This window comes from Carlito syrichta, unplaced genomic scaffold (assembly GCF_000164805.1).
Source record: "Carlito syrichta isolate Samal-C Ts95f unplaced genomic scaffold, Tarsius_syrichta-2.0.1 Scaffold306893, whole genome shotgun sequence".
Lineage (NCBI taxonomy): Eukaryota > Metazoa > Chordata > Mammalia > Primates > Tarsiidae > Carlito > Carlito syrichta.
In genome coordinates, this window is record NW_007250989.1 from 638,497 (window position 1) to 660,685 (window position 22,189).

Here is a 22,189-nt window from a genome sequence, read left to right on the forward strand (position 1 = left end):
AGGAGATGAAAGATCTCTACTAGGAGAACTACAAAACTCTGATGAAAGAAACTTCAGAGGACACAAATAGAGAAACATCCCATGCTCATGGACTGGAAGAATCAACATTACTAAAATGAAGAAATGATACAATTAACAACAACAAAGGGAAATAGAAGAAGAAGAAGATCCAAAATAGAGCAAGTTTGCTGATTGCCTTATATATAATAGTTTGAGGTCAGACAACAGCATTAAAAGATAACAAATCGAGTAATATAAAATGGAACATATTGCATAGAAAAAAGGTTGAACCCTAAGAGGATAATGATATTAACTATTATGAAGTTAATAGTAAGATCTCATCTCTACAATAAATCAAAAAATTAGCCAGGTATGGTAGCACGTGCCTGTAGTTCCAGCTACTTAGAAGACTGAGGCGGAAGGATCACTGGAGCCCAGCAGGTCCAGGCTGCGGTGGCTGGGAGTGGCCACTGCACTCCAGTCTGGGCGACAGAGGGAGACTCCAACTCAAAAAAAAAAAAAAAAAAAAAAAATAGTAAGAGAGGGGAGGCTTTAAAAATGTGGTAGGGGGAGAGAAAGAGGAATCATATTAATTTTATCGCTGTTTAAATTTATAACATTCCTAAATATTAGAAGAATTATACACACACACTACCGCAAAGGAAACTGAACACACAGTATTAAAAGACATAAAGGAAAAAATAAAAAATAACAGAGCTCATAGGATCAAACTTAACTTTTTACATTCATAAATCTTAATGGGCTAAAATTCACCTCTCAAAAAAAAAAAAAAGACTTTATTTTCACACCAGGTATGTGTTGATTTTGTATCCTGAAACCACCAAATTCATTTACCAAGTCCAAGAGTCTTTTGGAGGAGTCTTTAGAGTTCTTTGTGTATGAGATCATATTGTTGGCATACAGAAATTGATATCTTCTTTTCCAATTTAGATACTTTTAATTTATTTTTCTTGCCTGATTGTTCTTCTGGTTAAGACTTCAGAAGTATGTTGAATAGTAGTGGTGAAAGTGGGCATCCTTGCCTTGTTCCAGTTCTGAGGGGGAATGTGTTCAACTTTTCTCTGTTCAGGATGATATTGGCTGTGGGTTTGTCATATATAGTTTTTTTTTATTTTGAGAAATGTTCCCTCTATGCCTATTTTACTGAGGGTTTTTATCATGAAGGGATGCTGGATTTTATTAAGTAATTTTTCTCCATCTATTGAAATGATCATGTGATTTTTGTTTTTAATTCTGTTTATGTAGTGGATCAAATTTATTGACTTGTGCCTGTTAACCACCCTTGCACCCCTGGGATAAAACCTACTTGGTGATGATGTATTATTATTATTTTTTAATGTGCTGCTGAATTCAGTTTGACAGTACTTTGTTGAGGATTTTTGTGACTATGTTTGGTCTGTAGTTTTCTTTTTCCATTGTGCCTTTTCTTGGCTTTGGTATCAGAGTGATACTAGCCTCATAGAATGAGTTAGGCAGGAGTCCCTCCTTTTTAATCATATAGAATAGTTTCAGTAAAATTGGTACCAGTTCTTCTTTGAATGTCTGGTAGAATTCAGCTGTGAGTCCATCAGGTCCTGGACTTTTTGTTGTTGTTGTTGGGACATTTTGAATTACTTTTTCAAACTCAGTACTCATTATCAATCTGCTTAGGGTTTCCATTGCTTCCTGATTCAAGGTTGGGGGGTTGTATGTTTCTAGAATTTATCTATTTCCTCTAGATCATCTAGTATGTTTGCATGGAAGTGTTTATAGTAGTCTTGGATGATCTTTTGAATTTCCATCATATCAGTTGTAATGTCTCCCTTTTCATTTCTAATTGAGCTAATTTGAGTCTTCTCTTTTCATTTCTTAATTAATCTAGCTACTGGTCTATCAATTTTATTTGTGTTTTTAAATAAATAACTTTTTTCATTAAAACTTTGCTTTTTAAAAAAAAAATCAATTTCATTTGGTTGTGCTCTGAACTTTGTTATTTCTTTTCTTCTGCTAGTTTTGGATTTGGTTTATGTTTTTCTAGTTTCTTGAGATGTGATGCTAGGTTGCTGATATGTGATTTTTTGGTCTTAATAATGTAAGCCTTAAGCACAATACATTTTCCTTTGAGCACAGCTTTGGTTGTGTCCCAGAGGTTTTGATAACTTGTTTAACTGTTGTCATTTGTTTCAAGGAATCTTTAAATTTCTATCTTGATTTTATTGTTGATTCAAGGATCATTCATGAGCAAATTGTTTAATTCCATATCTTTGTTTGGATTTGCAAGTTCTCCTTGGAGTTAATTTTTAGTTTTATTCCACTGTGCTCTGAGATGGTTCTTGATATGATTTTGATTTTTTAAAAATTTATTGAGACTTGATTTGTGGCCTATTATCTGGTCTCTCTTGGAGAATGTTTCATGTGCTGATGAGAAAAATGTATATTCTGTAGTTTTGGGCTGGAATGTTTGGCAGATTCTGTTAGCTCCATTTCTTCTAGAGTCCTATTTAGCTCCTATGTTTCTTTGTTGACCTTTTGCCCTGATGATCTGTCTATTGCTGTCAATGGAGTGTTGAAGTCTCCCACTATTATTGTATTGTTGTCTCTTATTATTATTATTATTTGGTCTAGTAGAATTTGTTTTATAAAGCTGGGGGCTCTGGTGTTAAGAGTATATATATTTACATTTGTTATGTCTTCTTGTTGGATTAATCCCTTTATCATTAGATAATAGCCATCTTTGTCTTTTTTTACTATTAATTAAAAGTCTGTTTTATCTGATAAGAGAATGGCTACTGCTGCTCATTTTTAATTTCTATTTTTGTGCAGTATTTTCCCCTACCCCTTTACTTTGAGTCTATAGGAGATTTTGTGAGTTAAGTGGGTCTCTTGAAAGCAGCTGATATTTGGGCTGCATGATATTTGGGCTCACAGCTATGCTGCCCATCAAAAGAGGACTGGATAATGGCTGGTTCCATTGTTGGTTCCATGGCTGGTTCTACTGTGAACAATGTAGCAACAAACATGCGTATATAGGTATCTTTTTCATAGAGTGATTTGAGTTCTTCCAGGTATATTCCCAGTAGGGAGATTGTGGGGTCGTATGGAATTTTGATATTTAGATCTTTTAGGAATTGCCAAACTGTTTTCCATAGAGGTAATATTAGTTTACACTCCTTCCAGCAGTGTAGAAGTGTTCCCTTTTTGCCGCATCCTCTCCAACATCTGTGGTTTTTTAAGTTATTGATGATGGCCATTCTGACTGGAGTTAGATGGTATTTCAGTGTGGTTTTAATTTGTACTTCTTTGATGACTAGTGAGACTGAGCATTTTTTCATGATCTGTTGACTGCGTGTATGTCTTTTTTTGAGAAGTACCTATTCATATCTCTTGTCCACTTTGTAATGGGGTTGTTTGGTTTTTTTCTTTTTAGCATGATTGAGTTCCTTGTAGATCTTAGATTTTAGACCTTTGTCAGATACATGGTTGGCAAATATTTTTTCCCAGTCTGTGGGCTGTCTCCCTGCTCTCTTGATGGTTTCTTTGACTTTGCAGAAGCTTGTGAGTTTGATGAAGTCCCACTTGTTGATCTTATCTCTTATGGCATGGGCACTTGGGATTTTGATCAGGAATTGGTTGCCAGTTCCAATTTACATAAGGGTGTCTCCTGCATTTTCTAAGATTCTTTTGAGGTTTTATGTTTAAGTCTTTGATTCATTTAGAGTTATTTTTGTGCATGGTGATAGGTGGAGGTCTTGTTTTAATCTTCTGCATGTGGTCAGCCAGTTTTCCCAGCACCATCTGCTGAATAGGTTCTTCTCTCCCCAGTGGTTGTTGGTGGAGGATTTGTCAAAGATGAGTTGGTTAAGAAATTGAGGCTTTGCTTCCAGAATCTCTATCTTGTTCCATTCGTCTATATGTCTGTTCTTGTACCAATACTAGGCTGTTTTGATTACTGTAGCATTATAGTAAAGTTTGAAGTCTTCTTTCTCTCCACCTTTCTCTTGTCCCCCTTCTTCCTTTTTCCATTCTTTTTTCCTTACTTCATTTTGCTTTCAGTGGGCAAACCCATACTCCCATTGCATAAACAGATTGTAAGGCAGTGGAAAGTAGGTTGCAGGGGGCCCACACACCAGTCAGTGGATATGGGGATCTGCAGATAGTTTGTGAATCACAGCTCCCTCCTCAATTAAATCTCAAACCTGCAAAAAGAATAGCCTCTAACACAGTCCAGTTCCAGAATTGAACAAAACCAGAAGACCCACATAAGGAAGAACAGGAGATTGAACAAACAGAAGTAAAAGCTACCCCCCATCCCTGAACAACAGTATTAAAGAAGAGGTTAAAAAAAAAGGAGGGGGGTGAAAAATCTACACAATGAAGATGGAGGGCCCTGAGAAGAGCAGGTGATCCTGTGCCCCGGTGGCTCCAATCTCAGGGTGGTGGGAGGGTTGCAGTTACCTCCAGAGGAGAGCCCTAAGTGCATGAATCCAAGTCTCCCCTGAAACAGACCTTCACTCATGAAGAGAGTCTTTATGGACACTCGCTTTTGCAGAGACTCTCACTGTCCAACCTGTTCTGTCACCATCTTGCCAGAAGTTGTCTATATCTTTTTAGTGGGGGCATTGAGACCAATATACTTTAAGAGCTAATAATGATATGTAGGGTACTTTTCTAATCATCATACTGGTTGTTTTCTGATTGCTTTGTCTATTTTCTCTATAGTGTTGGGCGTTCCATAAAGCCTGTGAACTTTATGATTTCCAGTATTTTTCTACTGGTGTATTTCAACCTTTTGTTTCAGTATTTAGGATTCCTTTGAATACTTCATGTAGAGCCAGTCTAGTGGTGACAGATTTCTTCAGTGTTTCCTTGTCTGCAAAGGTCTTCATTTATCCTTAATTTATAAAACTTAGTGTTATAGGACACAGACTCCTTGACTGACTGTTATTCTTTTTGAGGAAATTGAATGGGGCCCCATTCCCTTCTGGCTTATAGAGTTTCTTCTAAGAAGGCTGCTGTTAGTCTGATAGGTTTACCTTTATAAGTTATTTGATGCCATTGTCTCACTGCTCTTAAAATTTTTTCCTTTATATTAACTTTGCATAGTTAGGTGATTATATGCCTTGGGGATGACCTTTTTGCAGTGAATCTTCCGGGGCTTCTTTGGGAGTCTTGTATATGGATGTTAGGTATCTGGCAAGGCCTGGGAAATTTTCCTTCATTATTCCCTCAAATAGGTTTTCTAAACCTGTTGCTTTCTTTTCTTTCTCAGGTACACCTATGATATTTAGGTTTGGATGTTTTACATAACCTCACATTTCTTAGAGACTTGTTCCATTCTCTTGATTCTATTTTCTTTATTGTTGTCTGATTGGATTTATTCAAGAACCTTATCTTCAAGTTCTGAAATCTTTTCTTCTGCTTCTTCTAGCCCTACTGTTAAAAATTTCCAATACATTTTGTACTTCCCTAAATGTTTTCATTTCTAGAATTTCAACTTTTTTTCAAAGTGTCTGTATCTTTAGAGAATTTTTCATCCATGTCCTGAATAGATGTATGTATGTATGTATGTATGTATTTATATTTCTTCATGTTGGTTTTCAACCTGCTCCAGAAGTTGTTGACCAATTTTATCATCAACTTTTTGAATTCTATGTCTGGAATTTCAACAATTTCATTTTGGTTAGGGTTCATTGCTGAAGAGTTGGTGTGGTCTTTTGGGGATGTTGGAGAACTCTGTTTTTTCATATTGTCAGAATTATTTTTCTTATTCTTTCTCATTTGGGTAGATGATTTCTTCTTATTTGTGGTTGGCAGGGGGCTTACATAGACACTGTAGGGTTTCCTTGGTTATATAACTTTGGTGTGGTGAGTTTCTCAGCTGCCAGATGTGGCAGCCCTGTGCTTTGTACCTGTACTGGCTCATGGTGTCTTGAGTGGCCAGAGTGTGTTGATAGCTGGCACTTGTGATCTGGCCTTCCCCAAAGCAGAAGTATTGTATATGATGTGGTTGACAGTAATGTTGGCCTCTGACCAACAGGTGACGCTTGTGGAAGAAATCCAGCTATGATGGTTGCTGTAGGGTTTTCCTTGTCCAGTGATGTTCCAAGGAAATGCTCAGCTGCCTAGGCCAAGGATGGGACTCTGGAGATTTCCCAATTTTTCTGTCTGTTTTGAGCCTTCTGGGGTAATGTGGGGGGAAGGAGCTGAAGCACCCGCAAGTGTGCACTCTTAGCTGCCCCACTGGGGCTTAGAGAGGAGTTGCAGACCACTGGGGTGATGCTGTTGTGCAGAGCAGGCCCAGAAGAGTTCTCAAGGGCAGTGAGAGGTTGCTATGGCATTGTGTCTCACAGCAGACCTCAGGTGCTCTGAGGCCACCTTCCCAGCTAGGAACTGTCTGCATGTGTGGAATTTGCCCTTGGGGCTCATTCCCTCCCAAGATGGCTGGAAAGCATCCCTCCTCCCTGCAAGGGTCCACTTCCTCGAGGCTTTTTTCTTCCTCCACTGAGGAGCAGGGCTGTGGGGAAGGCAGTTTCCTGTGAGGGGCTGGGGTCCCACAAGGCTCAGGGAGCCCTACAAGTTTGCTGCAGGATCACAGAACTCTCGAATTCTCATCACTCACTTTTCCCTCTGTGTCCAGAGGCAGTGGTGGACTGTGGTTGTGCAGGAGAGAGTCTGGCCAGTTCCAGTCCAGGTCGGTGGAATTTTTCTTTTTTTCTCTAAGTGGTTATTATCACTCCTTTGGAGACACGTGGGGTATACTGCTGAATCCATTTCACTCTGGGTATTGAGGAAACTCTATTTTGGCTTACTCTGTAAGAGAAACTCACTCTAGTTGGCTCATATTGGCCATCTTAATCCAGAATCTGTAATCCTTTCTTTATTTCCTCTTTGGGTTGTTCCTTTCTCCTTTCTGGCATCCTCTTCTATTCCTGTGTCTTCCATGGTGTCTGCTCTCCCCATGATTCTCCAGTGCTGGCTCCATTTCCTCATAGGCTCTAAATACTCCCCTGTCACTTCCTCCATTGAATCCTCATATCCTCCTTGAATACTGCTTTATTGTCTTTCTTTACAAAGGTGATTGTTTCATTTGAATTCAGTGTTATATTTGGTTCACATTTTCATCTTTTCCAGTTTTCTGCTGAGTGTTCTGTGATAAGTTTTGCTGCTCTTCCACACAATTTTTTTCTTAGTATTAATTTTTATCAACATAACAGTTCCTTAAAAAAAGTAAACTATTATTGGAATCAGTTAAATTTTTACTGGCCTACCTACTCAAAAGGGAGTCCTGTGGATGGAAGGGAAGGAACCAGTCTATCTTTATAGACTACAGTCCAAAGGAACTTCCTTCAGTGATTCACCAGTGACAGATGGCCTCCCGCAAAAATGGCACCTTTGTGTGGCCCTGTCTTTTCTGTTTCTATGGAATAGGTCCATGGGGGTGTTTCTCATCAGCTGTGCTCATTTTGTCTCCAATTTTCTTGCTACATTCAAGTATCCTTTGGAGTGAGCCTCTTGCCTACAAGAATAATAATTTTGTAGGCCTTTTCTGAGATCTGCTACCCATAAGGCATTTCACTCTTTTCTTTCTTTTCTTCCTTCCTTCCTTCCTTCCTTCCTTCCTTCCTTCCTTCCCTCCCTTCCCTTCCTTCTTTTTCTTCTTTCTTTCATCCTTTCATCTTCTGCTTAATCTGTGCCCTCTCCCTTCCTCCAGATCCCTTCGTTCTTGCTGAATAAGAAGTCCATCACTTCAGGAGGAGCTCTTTGCTGATAAGAAACATTTTTTTTTGTGGGTTTTTGTTGTTGTTGTTTGTATTTTTGTTGGTCCACCTGAACCTTTTAATTTTACTTCCATCTGGGTGACTTCCACTTCACTGTTCTCTCTTCTAGTTTTACTGAAAATTATTTTTTTCCTGTTTACATTGTTGCTTATACATGCTATTCAGGAGGGGAAGAGAGAAATTGCTAGCTATGTCATGCTGCCTTGTTAGATACTGGATCTTTAAACAGGCAATTTTGATCAAATATAGCAGTTTTACTAGAAATAGAAATATTTCATCACTGAGCCCAGAGGAGGTTCCTTGAGGCTTGGATGCCAGCTGCTGTTCATGCCAAGTCTCTGTACCCCTCCTTCATGCCCTGAGGAGAAGTGGGGAAGGCAAATTATGATAGTTGCATGACCGGAAGGGTGAGAAGAATAGTATGACAGGCAGTCAAGGGATCAGGATTTGGAATAGCCTAAGACAATCTTTATGGCTTTGGGAGATAGTTTCTTCTTAGATCCTCATTTATTTATCTTCTTTCATCATTTTGTTTACCAGAAGCATGAAGTGCTGGTGTCCAGCCATCTCCAGGACCATGCTCTTCTGGCTTCAATTCTAAGTAGGAGTTTTCAATTCCAGTTGCAACCTCCACCATTTACCCTAGACTCCAGCACCCATGGAGATGCTACCGGATCATTGTTGTTTCAGTACTACCACCCCCACCCCTGCAATGAGCCCATATGCCCATTTCACCATCCATGTGGACTAGGGTAAGGGAGGAATGGCAGGAAGAATTAAAAGGACCTCATAATTCTCTGCATTCTCCTAAATCTACTCCTGGTCCCCCCACTTAATCTGTGAATGAAAGTATGCCAATGTCCTCTTCCCACTTTCCAATAAAAGACCCATTCCCAGGTTACAGCATCCTTCTAAGTTTCCCATCACCCTCAGGATCTGATCTCAAATTCCAAATTTGGCATGCAGCGTCCTCCACCAATCTTTTGTGGCTTTCTGCCCCATCAAATAACACCATAAATATATCTCATGTTTAAGGGTAAAAACATACATGCCTGTATTGATGCTTTAGTCACTGGAAAACATAGAAACTAAAATTACATTTAATAATGCCTGGATTTGGATGTTGAATTTGAACAAGTTAAACAGGATACAAATTTGTCATTAGGAATGGAGATTTATCCTTTAGTATCCTAAAAATATGTTTTCTGTCACTAAAACCTCTTATGTCAGTGCCATCCCTTGAGCCAGGCATGGTGGCTCACACCTGTAATCCCAGCACTTTGGGAGGCCGAAGTGGGAGGATTGCTTGAGCCCAGGAGTTCAAGACCAGTCTAGGCAACATATCAAGAGCTTGTGTTTACAAAAAAAATAAATAAATAAAAAAATCTGTTGGGCATGGAGGAATGCACACCTATAGTCACAGATACTCAGGAGGCAGACGCAGAAAGATTGCTGAGCTCAGGAGATTGAGGTGGTGAGCCATGATCATGCCATTACACTCCAGCTTGGGAAAGAGAGTGAGACCCCTGACTTGGAAAAAAAAAAAAAAAGCCATCCCTTGGGATGTATATATGCACATATAATATGTAATGTAGTGGAATATCTTCAAACAGATATACAGAAGATAACATATATAACAAGTTCTACATAGTTATACATGTTTATGTTTATATACATTTATAATTTAGAAATAGATTTAATCATGCTATAGTTAGTATATTTAATTTGAGCAGAGTTAATCTTAAGTGTAAATCAGCTTTAAAAATAAATCACTTCCTTCAAAAGGGGCCACTCATTATTTCTAAGATCTGCCTAGAATATCTTCTCCCTCCCTAAGTCCTCCCTGCATGTGAGGCTCAGCTGAAGTCCTGCCTCCTCCTAGAATTCTTCGCTGACTGCCGTCAGCCACTTGAGGTCAGACATAAATAAAAGACAAAATGACTCTCAGATGCTCAGTCTGGCTCTGTGCAGTGGGATGGCCTGTGCAGGGATCAATCATCACCAAATCAGCCCCTTTTCCAAGACTCTGTCCCCCATCTCCTCAGCCGCTCTCTTAGTAGTCCAGGCTGAGCCTGTTTCACACATCTTGTCTCAGAGCACATGCCAGTGCTGATTTTAGGTGAGAACAGCAGTTGTCATTTCTCCAGTTTAGTCTCTGATAGTTGAGGACCTAAAAAGTCTGGTTGGCCATGAAATCCTTCAATAAAACTGCTGGTTATAATGCTGATAATGTATTCCAGGTCTCCCATGTAGGGAAATGCTACCCACTGGCTAGGAAGCACAATTAAAGCCAGAGTTAGCATTTCTAACCAATATTATGCATATTCAATAATTTTTTTTTTTTTGCCCCAGAGTACAGAAAGGACTGTGGATTTTATCAGAAGCTTTGAAAGCTTATTTCATCTAGCTAACCTCCCTGCTCTGGATTATTCAGAGGGGGAAAAAGTGTTACTCCACTAATGCACATTTACAGATGTTATACAAGTTCTAAATGTATTTCTTTTCCCATATGAAAAAATTATCAGTAGAATCAAGGGAAACATTAACATCTCCTCAAGTCAGGTTACCAAGAATAGTCTTAATGGGGTTAATAGGGAAATTTATCCATCATTGCTTATAGGTTGTACCGTTAATTAGTTTAACTCATCTTTTTCCAAGTTTAATGTCACTATTTTAAGCTCTTCCAAAGATTGCCTTTTAAGAAGGACTTTATTAGCAAGCTTCTGAATAATGGAGCCTAATTCCTTTGCTTGTGCCTATTTTTACATAAAACGATGCGATCTTTAAGGCCAAGAACACATGCATATATATTGATGTTTTAGGGCCTGAAAAGTAAAAACCGGGATTACATAGAACACAATTTAATTTAAGCAGGTGTCTCAAATCTCTGTTAGATGATCTCCAATTAGAAATGGAATTCACCTTGTATATGTTTTTTAAATCCCTTCAGTAAGCTCCTATCGTGTTTTCTGTCACAAAACTGCTTATGATTAGGAGCTTATTATCTACTAGCCTCTCAAGGGTAAGTGCTACCAGCTCCTGAAGTTCCTCTGAAGAGAACAGTCGCTGCCTGTTGACTTTTGAAAGCTAAATCCTCCCTACAACCATAAACCCTCCCCACCCACCGCCCTTTTTACAGAGTCAAAAGCAGAGGTTCAGAGAGTAACAGGGACTTGCCTGAAGAATAACAACTGGTAATTCTTCAGGCAAACTGAGAGCTGGTGCTCAGGTCCAGGGCTGTGAGACCTGGAAGCCTGAAGGGAGTGTAGCTCCAACCCCTGCCTTCAAGTCATGGTCTTCATCTTGTGGAGAGGCCCTCAGTGTGCCTGACGGAAGGCAGAATACATGCACCTTTGGGGAATGTAAGGATGTGGGTGATGAACACATGAGTGAACCTCTAGTTAAGAAACCTGGGTTTGAAACCCAGCTTTGTCATTTAGAATCTGTAGGACCTGGGAGATATCACTGAACCTCTCTGAGAAACAACAGAGGAGATTTCTGTCTTGCTGGATGACTTCATGTGGTCATTTCATGAGAAAATACCTCATGCATGATCTTGATTCCCATGCTTATTTGGTGGATCACTATGCTGCCCCATATCCATAAACCAAATCAGATCATAGCCGACAGCTACTGACCATGGCCTGGTGCTACTATATGGCAAGTCTGGTGCTGAACACTTAAGTACATTCTAGTTATATCCTCCCATGACCTATTAGCAAGTTCTGTTATCACCTTCTGTATCACAGGAGCCCCAAATTAGACAGGGTGCTTGCACTACCCCAAAGAAACCACCCAGAGGACAAATTGGTGAGTATATGGGTTTATTACTACTAACAGGAAGGAACCAATGATGGCCCGTGAGTGCAAAGCTCTCCACACCCCAATAGATGCAGGGGAGAGGCTACATACCTGCAGCATGGGGTCGTGTTAGCATGACATACAAAGAAGCAGGACCAAGGATGTTGACTCTTTTAGTAACTGCCTTAAGTACATGGGTGTGCATAGCTCCAAGGGCATCTTGACTGGGCGCAGATGGCCTTGGTCTGTGGTCACTCTCTGGGTTAGGGAATAGTTATCATCAGGAGAGGGGACATGGGGTATATGTGCTACACCCCACACCTTCATTTTGCAGATGAGGAAACTAAAGATTAAAAAGTAACTTGTCCACAGTCTCAGGAGGCTGGCACAGCTGGGATCAGCACTCAGCTTGGTCTGACTCTAGAGCCTGTTTACTCTCTCCTGCCTCCCTAGGATGCTTTTAAAGCAGACTGACTCCGGTTATTGCTCCTAAAACTGCGCCAAACAGAATCATCCCTCACCTACTTGCATTCCAGTTCATTAGAGCCCATGTACCTAAGGGAATTGTAGACGTGCTCCTTCTCTCCCTTTCAAGCTCCTGTGGCATGCAGCATCCTCTCCTCAGCGTTTCTGCACGTTTCTCCAGCATTGGGTCACCTGCTGTATGCTAGATGTTCAGTGAGAGAAGAGACCTTGGTCCCTGTGGGGGAGGAGCCTACAGTCCCACACTGGGAGACAGACACTTGCCTAAGGCTACAAGGGCTACCAGCAGCCTGAGAATGCCATGGTAAGAGGGATTCAGCAAGGTAGTTCAGGAAGGCATCTTTGTGTTCACTAGAATCCAGGCTCTGGGAAACATTTTCCCAGTGTCTCATCTCCACCCTAAAGAGGGCTCAGCCAGACCTTTTTTTCAGGAGCTACTAATTGCAGCACTCTGAGCACATTGATCCTATACTGTTCTGATTAAGTAATTACTCACAGCAGCACCTAGGAGGGCTGAAGGAGATTAGTCTGAAAGAACCAGCACCACCCGGTTTCCATTTCTGAGAGGCCTCCCTGCCTGCTCCCAAAGAGAACTCGAGTCTGACCCAACTCTTTAATTACCTTCAGTGGCACTAAAGTTTAAATTAAATTCTGGTTGTTTTCATATTCACTTCTGCCAGAGCCCCGGGATAGCATTGATGAGGCTAAGCTGAGGAAGGGAGGTTGGTCTGTGTGACACGCGTCGGGGGGTTATTTTTTGCCTTTGGTTTTTAGCTGAAAGATTTCATACATTACAAGAGTATACCAGTAATTGGTTCCCTTACAGAGGTTTACAGATATCCTACAATGCTTGCGTGTCAGATTTGCCATTTTCAAACATTCCCAATCGGGTGTTCAGATGTGGGTTCAGTTAGGATTTCTCACACAGAGACATGCTCATCACATGTGCTCGCTGTATCTCTATTGGAGAGTAACACTATAGCTTTGAATTAAGAATTCCTATCTTCTATCTCACCTCCATTTTTTAATCTCCTCTCCCAAATATTTTTTATGCCTCTGATTGTTTCCTTGTCTGATCCTCTGAGAGAGCTTTGTAGAGTATCATTTTTGGGGAGCACTTTTCAAAGAAGCTTGGATTTCCTAACTCCAGTCTCTTCCTTTTGAAAACCATGACCTATTTTGAAACTTCCTCACCAGCTCTTCACTAGCCCTTGGCTTTATATGAGGGAGGACAGAAGGGTTGGGGGATGGGGTGATAGAGGTCCAGGAGACAGGCAGAGCCTGACTACTGACACTCATTCAGATAAGAAACCTCTCTCTATCTCTCCCCAGTACTATTACCCTAGGTATAACTGCCCTCAAAGCAAACACTAATAGATTGGAGACCCTCACTTACTGCTCCCTGGAGTAGCCTCGGAATAGCTTTTCTGTCTGTGGTATTGGCAACGGTGCTTCCTTCTCCCTCCTGTCAGCTAGGTCACTCACACTGCACTCCATGTCTCAACGCTGTCTGCATTCAAATCCAGCCTGGCATAAAGCCCTCTAAAGCTTCATGCATGGGCGAAGGGGAGCAAAGGTGCCCAAGTGGAAAACCAGTCCCACTTTCTCCCCAGGGTTATTTGCTTTCCCATCGTGTCTGCGTGTACTTTATTTACACTTGCTCATTGTATTTTGTTCATATTTGCCAAACAGACAGGAAAAGTCCACTGGGAGAGCACCAAATTACCTGGGCCCTTCTCTGCCTGAGTGCTGGGCTTTCCTGGGGGAGGGAGCTGTCTTCTCTTTCCGCATTGTGGAGTAATGTGCAATGACACTATACTTTTCTCTAATGAAGCCCAAGTGGCCACACATGTGACACATGCAGCAGGCTATTGGCATTTCCTCCAAAAGACCGTTGTTCTTGGCACCAAAGCTAAGGAAGGCGAGAGCCTTGCTTGCTCCCCACTGGTCTTGTATTGCTTAGCTAGCTGCCCCACCTGCAGCACTGCCCCACCTGCAGCACTTCACAGGTGAGGGCCTCACGTTGTAATTTTCTCAACCCAGAATTTGGACTAAGTATATGGACGGCAAAGTTAGTGCTGGCTACCCTCAAAACCAATCTACCCAAAGAGTGATCCCATATATAGGGGTAGCCCAATCAGATAATAGTCCAATTCTAATCCTGTCTCTTTCACTCAATAGCTGTAACTATATAGGTGGGGATTCCCCCCCAACTGGAACTTATTTATAAAATATTGTGTATTTATTCTTACATGTTTAAACCTCAGTCACCTTCAAAGTACTCTCCATTTGATGCAATACACCTATCAAGACACTATTTCTACTGTTCAAAACAGCTTTGAACTCATCATTTCTTATGCCTTTTAGTGCTTCTGCCATTTTTTGTTTGTTTGTTTTACCTTTTCCACATCTGCAAAATGTTTCCCTTTGAGAACTTTTTTCAACCAGGGAAATAAAAAGTTGCTGGGGTAAGATTGGGTGAACAGGGAGGGTGGGGTGTATAGGTCATGCTGTTTTTGATCAAAAACTGCTGAACATTCAGTGTGGTGTGGACAGGTATGCTCATATATCACCCATCATGAAATGGGCAAAAATGTGTTGAGAGAATCTTCAATAAATAAATAAATCACTGAAACTGAACACAGTGTCTCACAACAATGGTAGCAAGTACACTGATGCTTGTGGGTTCCTAGAACATTTACCTAGCAAGGGAAGCCTGTACTACAAGGGGCTTAGCCTCCAAAAGCAATTCCTGATCTTCTTTGGGTCCCCCCCGACACTTCAAACACTACTGCACAGCCCCTTAGGGACGCCCATGTGGGGAAGTCAATCCAGCCTCCCTATCCTAGAGCTTATCCGTGGTAGACAGAAATTGCAACCCGAATCTCTCAGATTTCACTGACCCACCTATGAAATGAGTAAGGAAACATGGTATTCTTTATGTCACAAGCATCTCCACAGGCTTAAAAAAAGAGCATAACGATAAAATTCTATAACACATGATGCAGACAATTGGGATCTTGGGAAGGGGAACATAAATTTATTGCATTCCTGCTATATGCCAGTATGCTGTTATCCTATTCTATGCCATGATACTATGAGCTAAGATTATTTTGCCATTTTTCAGATGGAAAAATTGAAGTTGACAAAAGGCAGTAAGTGGGTGCTTCTTCAGTCAATGGGTGTGTATCGCAGGATCGAACGCATTAGATGTGGACCCACTAGTGCTGAGGCAGTCTTAGGGCATGAGTTTTATGTTGCTGTGATCTAGAGGGAAGATAGGCACTGAATGAGAAACTATAGGTGTGATGAATGCCATCCAAGTAGCAAGGCACTGCATGCCCAGGAAAGGAAATACTCACTAGTTTGAGGATTGGGAAATCCTCTAAGAGAAAGTCATTTTAAGGCCAAGATCTGACAGAGGAATTGGTGCTAGAAGACAGCAGGAGGACTGTATCAAGTTGGAAGAGAGTGTGAGAGCAGCAGCAAGGTTGGAGCATGGAGGCTGAGGAGGAGAGGTTGCAGGGGAGAGACTGAGGTCTTCAGTGAGTGGATCCAGCAGGCCCTTCAACTCACGTTATGGAGTTTAGACTTAACCTACGGAGTGACTGAGTGATGGGGAACCTCTGAAGTGGCACAGGCACAACCATCACTTGATCAAATGTCTGTTTTAGAAAGATCATTTTGGCTGTGGGATGGAGAAGGGAGGCACAACCATGACTTGATCAAATGTCTATTTTAGAAAGATCATTTTGGCTGCGGGATGGAGAAGGGAGCATGGGGGAGCAAGATGGGAGACCAACTAGGAGTCTGTTCAGGTTGTCATGGTGGCAGGTGATGGTGGGATCAGGGACTGGAATAAAGGTAGTGGAGAGAGCTAGAAGCAGCAGACTTTTTTGTGACCATCTTACAGGGAGGGTGGGGATGGTGGAGACATCTGGGGAAATTCCCAATTTTTTGCCCCAAGGATATGAGAATTTGGTGGTACCATTTTCTGATTATGGGATGAGGCAGAGATTGGGACTTGAGGGTTCCCCGAGATGCTACCCACATACCAACCATGTTGGAGCAGATGGAGTTCACATAAGAAAGATGTGCAGTACCTTGTAGAAACAGGAAGAGAAACAGAAATGCATCAAAAGCAGGATGCTGGGAAGAGATGGCTAGGAGAATGAGAGCAATTAAAGCAAGCTGAAACCAGGGTGGAGGACAGGAGGGAATATAACTGAAAATGGGACAGCTAGAGGGTGAGCTAGCATATGCCCAAGAAGGGGGGTGACAGTGGCAAAAGAAATCAGGTTCCTGTCTTTGTGATTGAACCAGATCCTCTCCCAAGAAAGCCCCATCTTTTCCTCTAAAGAGTCTGATGCTGGTGGCCTGTGCTCTGCTTCTTTCCCCAGGAGGTGTGGAAAAAGGCCCTCAGACCCTTCTCCAGAGACCACCAGGATTGGCCTGCCCCAGGTGGAGTGCCAGAAGAGCAGGGGAGATGGTTTTACAGTTTTCTCCCCCACAAAAATTAGTTTTCACGAGTGGGGAACTGTGTAGGATGTACCCTATGGATCCCCATTTCTGAAAGCATCAATCCCCAGGTCTCAACTTTATTGGGGATCGTGATGGGCACCTTATAAGGCAGGCATTTCTCTCCCATTGCCAGCTTATGTGTTGTGGCTGGAATACTAGCTGTGAACCAGTAGCCCTCTGCAGGCTGTTTTCTTTGATTTTTTTTTTTTTTTCCTCTGAGATGTGTCAATTTCTGCAGTGTGTGCCTGACTTTCTCCTCATAAGGACCATTCAGTTGAGGATACTGTGAGTGAACAGGGCCCAATAATTGAGTCCCCTCGTCTCCATTTTGGTTTTCTGATCTTTCTCTACCCATGCCAAAGGCTCCCTGCTTGTGCTCGTCCCTGAGTGACATATTCACTCTTTCAAGATTCCCGTCCCTGATCCCATCAGCCATCCAGGGCCTGTGCACTTTGGCAAAGATGTGGAAAATTCAGCAGTCTTGTAAAGGCACAGATTACCTGCACATCTGTCAGAGTTTAGTTAAACAGGACTGACTAATTTATCTTGCAGTGTGAGATTTCCTTTACAAGTTGACTTCGCAATTTTCTCTGTTCAGAGAACATTTAGAATAGATGGCATGCATGGCAATAGAGAGAAAAATAGATGCTATTAATTTTCCATTGTCAAGTGTGAGATTGATTATAGATCCCACATCCTCTTTTCCTCAGAAAAACAGACACATCCTCTCATGCTTAGAGCAGTGCAGTAGCAGCAAAGGGAGCAACCAGGCCCCCAGAGACTCTGCGTTGGGGCCAATAAGCATGTCCATGTGAACCTGCCCCAAGGATCAGTTCTGTTGTCTGGGCAAAGCCATGAATCCACCTTCAGCAACAGTGACTCCCTTGCCTGCTTGTGGTTCCTGGCTGGCAGGAACTTATTATCTTCTTTCTCAGTCCAGCTTTAAAGGCTAGGGAGATGGAGTAGAGGTCCAGACTTGGGCATCAGGATGATGTGGTGTGCTGCTGCATCAACTCTTCAATCTCATCCAGCAGTGGTGAACCTCCAGAAAGGTAGAAATCTCAAAATGGTCGCTGGCTTCATCCGGTGCTGTCCGGTACAACACTCTGCTCCCGTGGGAAGAGTCTGGGTCTGTGCTTTCCAGTATGGAAGTCACCAACCATGTGTGGCTGCTGAGCCCTTGGAGTGGGGTGGTAGGAAACTAAGGAACTAAATTTTAAATTTTACTAATCAAGTTAAATAGCCACATATAGCTAATGGCAACTTATTGCCTGGCACAAGCATCGAAATTTTCACCGTATTTCTGATATGACCCAAGTCAGTTTAATGTAGCTGGATTTGTCTTACTGGTTTTCTGAGTACTGTGATGTCAGCACTAAGGTTACTTACAAATCTTCAATTTTAAAATAATAGTAATAATAATAGAAATTATAGCTGGCACATACTAAGTAATTGCTATTATCATATGTCATGTATTTTGGTAAGAACTTCATACACATTGTCTGATTTATGTGACATAATAATATTACCCTGAGTTTACAGATAAGCAGGCTGAGACACCAAAAGGTTAACTGGCTTGTCTGAGGTCACCTAGCCAACTAGTGGAAAAGCTGAGATCCATTCTAGCCAGCACAACTCCAGAGTCGTTAGGCTCTGCTACCTGTCAAGACATTTCTCATGCAATTTCCTAGCTAGTGTTTTGAAGTACAGTCATGCCCCAACTGTTCAAAGCAGAGCAGTATCTTGAAGTCATTAAGAACTTGAGTGTAAACACTGGACATACATTCATTCCATGCATTGCAGGAGTTTAGAGTCTGAATCTTAGCTGGAGTGAAGGCAGCTGTTATAAATGACAGTCCTCAGATTGCACAGACCCAGCCTAGACCTGGCCACCTCCCACTACAATGGAGGGTGGGGAACACCTTTCCTGCCTGAGACCTGGGAAGTTGGGTTCTCCATCAAGCCCCAGGGTAAGGAAAGGTGGGCTTGACTGAAAAGCAGATGTGCATTATAAAAATGAGGACAGGATCTGCATGGCATTTTCTTCTGGCAAAGATTTGTGTTGTCCTTTGTGAGGCGACTGATGGGGTCTGATCACCTTAATTCAGTCAGGGCCTGTGCTAATTGAAGGCTGGCCTGGAGTTTTGGTAAGACTGTCTGCTTCTCCATCATTGTCCCCATCTTACACTGGGCTCTGCACTGGTAGGTTCTGATCCCTAATCTGTCTCCTCTGCATGAGACAATTGGATCCCGGCTCTGCATTATAGTAGCATTTTTGCTTGACTCCACAGCTGCCTGCTCGTGTAGCTTTAGGATTTGAGAAACATGACAGTTGTAAGGTTCAATTTTTTGTCCCTTTTTAGTCATTGAAATTTCAGCCCCTCGATCTCTAATTCCTGTCTATTCATATGCTTACAGCCATCAGTTGCATTGCTGGCTTTTCTGTGCCTCAGAAGCAGCCCACTGTCTGGACCATTTGCCAGAATTCTGAGTACCTAGAATTAGGGTGTGCCCCAATGAAAAATTAGGGGGCTGCAGAACTCAGTTCCTTTCTCTGCAGTTTTCCCTCATTTGGGATAGCTTCCCTCAAGTCTCAGCACTCAAAGAGACCTCCAAATAGCTTACACCCACCTACTCACCTGCCTACCCATCTGTCTGGATTTTCTTGTTCTTGGAAGGAGTATGTGTCTGCCCCAATGACTCCATCTTACCCTAAAAGATGAGCTGGATGATTACAGATGGCCTAAGATAGAAATAACCTTTTCATAGAAAAGGCATCCATCTGTTTATAGTGGAAAGTCAAGAATAAGTCCATAGGAAAACTAGAAAAATAGGCCAAATCCACAAATCCAAACCTTGGGCTAAAACAAAATTGAGAGTCTGCTAGTACCAGGATTTTTTGGTGTCCTAGGCAGCCTCTCCCTGAGAGCATTAGCTATTCCTGGGTGTTAATCTCTTGGCATGAGTTTAGTGGAAAATGTAATCTTCTCTGGCAAAATCTCAAGAGCAAGCTTTATGCGGTTAGCAAAAGGGATCCGTGACAGTCTTTGGAGGATGTTACACAACTGTAAGACCACTGCAGCTTGCTTCAGCAGCTCGGAGGCTGTCCAAATTCAAGTTCTGAACAATTGCTGCTTGTCCTGGGAATCTAGGCTCTTTGTCATATTTGTGGTAATAGCATTTTCTTTGGGGTGTTTTCAGAGTGGGGTAGGAGATATAGCATGGATGGTCAAGGAGGTTTGCATTGAACATGGCTTTGCTCAGCACACGGAGGGCAGGAAGCCCACAGACTCACTGTTCATTCGGTTTACTTTTCTGTAGCCTGCACTGACAAGGAGTTGCGGAACCTTGCTTCCCGGCTGAAAGATTGGTTTGGAGCTCTTCATGAAGATGCAAACAGAGTCATCAAGCCCACCAGCTCTGACACAGCCCAAAGCAGTAAGATTACTTACTTCTGCTCATTTATTTTATTTTAAATATTTCATTTCCTCAGTTACTAGATGTTATTGATTTAGGGTTAGTAATATAATTTGGAGGTGAAAAAACCTACCATATTAAATGTACACATTAACTTTTAATATTTCCCAGTCTCAGAAATATTAAAATACAGAGAAGGGGAAGATGCTTTAGAATCAAGAAAAACAAATACAATCTATATATTTTTTAAAAGTCTGATTTAAAACATTTAGTGTATACATATTGGAAAATACATTAAATATGTAGAAAAATATGAAAAATGCATAATCTTATCATTTTAACAACTGTAGGCATGTTGTGATATATACTTTGAGGTTGTTTTCTTTGTCTTACAGGATAATATGTGTATATAATAACCAAGCTTGGATCATACTTTGCAAACTTTTTTAATGACCTTTTATCATTTAGAAATATATTATGATTTTTTTATGTTGTTGAAGAGTGTTCTGTTTTGTAATAGCTATACAGAATTTCAATTATGGATATAACAATGTATTTAATTAAACCTTTGTTTTGGGACACTTAGGTTGTTGCCAACATTTAGTTGATATAGGCAACACTGTAGCAAATATTTTTGATACTAGGTCTTTGTCTACAATAGTCAGACTGAATTTTGTTTTCCATGGAAACTCCCAGACAAGTGACCCCTTTTCCTACCCATAACATGCAGATTCTTTAAGGAGCCTCCTACTGGCTTCAGCTCCTGAACTGGCAGAGACTATGCTCAGCTTTGCCACTCACTGGGGAGAACACTCAGAGTAGGCCTGTGAATTGGTACTGTGACGGAGTCACTTTGATGCTTTTCATTCAAAGGTGCTTAGGAGTAGGCTTCTCCAAACCGTGGCCAAGCAACACAGAATGAATTAATTACCAATCAACACAATTGTTCCAATACATGTCATTTTGCCACAGCCTTTACTATGCAGCAATTTTGATGTTAATTGGTCAAAATATAAAAACATGTTGTTTGGAACGTGGAATACTTTGCCCTGTTCATATGCTTATTTGGACAGAATTTGTTAATGCTCTTGGATTGAATGCAGTAGGTAAGAAGTTACACTGGCATCTGGTCTTCAGCCAAATGATATCCTTAATCTTTGGTTATTTTTTGCTGTTCATAACCTTCCAGAGATACCAGTGGAAAAGACCAATCCAAAGGATGATTAAGTTTCTTTCTTCTACTTTAAGGGAAAGAGTGTTTCCTTCTCAGAATCTCAGTGTTCTAAGAGTGGTTCGTGGAGGTTGTGGGAAAAGAAAAATAAGATTTTTGCTGTCCACTCCTGTGAGAGGTTCCTTGGGAGTTTGTGGACAATTAATTCATAGATAGTGTTGAGAAACTTCCTCCTAGATCTTCCAGGAGCAGCCCGGCCCTTGAGCTTTTGAACAACCTTTCAACAAAGAGCAGATTGATGTGAGGAGAGCTGCTTCTTGCAGCCTTCATTCCCTGGAGATGTCTCTGAATGGCCTGCCCTTGACCAGAAGCAAATTGAGTCCCACGAGAGGCTTTTAGGTTTGATATCCTGATGCAATGGTGGTATAAAGGGAATGTAAAGGAAGGATGCTTGATTAGCGCACAAGGCCAGAGTAGGGAGTGACATTTTTGTCAGGCCAGGAGTTCTGAGGGGGAAGCCCTGGGACCTTACTTGGTCCTGTACACTCAGGGGCAACTGGAGGGGCTACTCTACTTCCCTCTGAGCCACAGGCAACCATAGATGCCAGAAGCAGGCACCTCTTTTCTGGAAACCTTTCAGTGGGGGTGGGATGAGCTGAACTTTTTGAATTTTTGACCACTGCTCAACCAGCTTCTTTTTGGTGACCAGTCAGCAGTAAACTCCTCTTTCCTGTCTATTAAAGTGTCAATATCCTATAAAATTGATGTATATTATATAAAATATTCTGCATAAAAGTGTAAAGCCATGTAGTGTCAGAGTAAATTATCTTCCTTTAAAATGTCAATATCCTATAAAATTGATGCATAGTATGTAAAATATTCCCTACAAAATGTAGAGCCATGCAGTGTCAAAGTAAATTATCTTCTTTTACTCAGTTAGCCCCTGAAATGTCATTATCAAAGACTGTGGACAATCATGATGTTCAGTCAAAGGGGCCATGTTGAACCCATAGCCTCT

The 22,189-nt window shown here is 41.5% G+C and overlaps 1 protein-coding gene across 2 annotated transcripts in view; it reads left to right on the forward strand.

Moving 5' to 3' along the window:
• The window catches only part of SPOCK1 (SPARC/osteonectin, cwcv and kazal like domains proteoglycan 1), a 525,861-nt gene that overhangs the window by 485,507 nt on the left and 18,165 nt on the right, over positions 1 to 22,189 (forward strand). For both annotated transcript variants that reach the window (XM_008063522.2, XM_008063521.1), the window contains one exon: positions 19,905 to 20,021. In XM_008063522.2, coding sequence (XP_008061713.1) covers positions 19,905 to 20,021 — 117 coding nt within the window. The remainder of the gene's footprint in view (positions 1 to 19,904; positions 20,022 to 22,189) is intronic.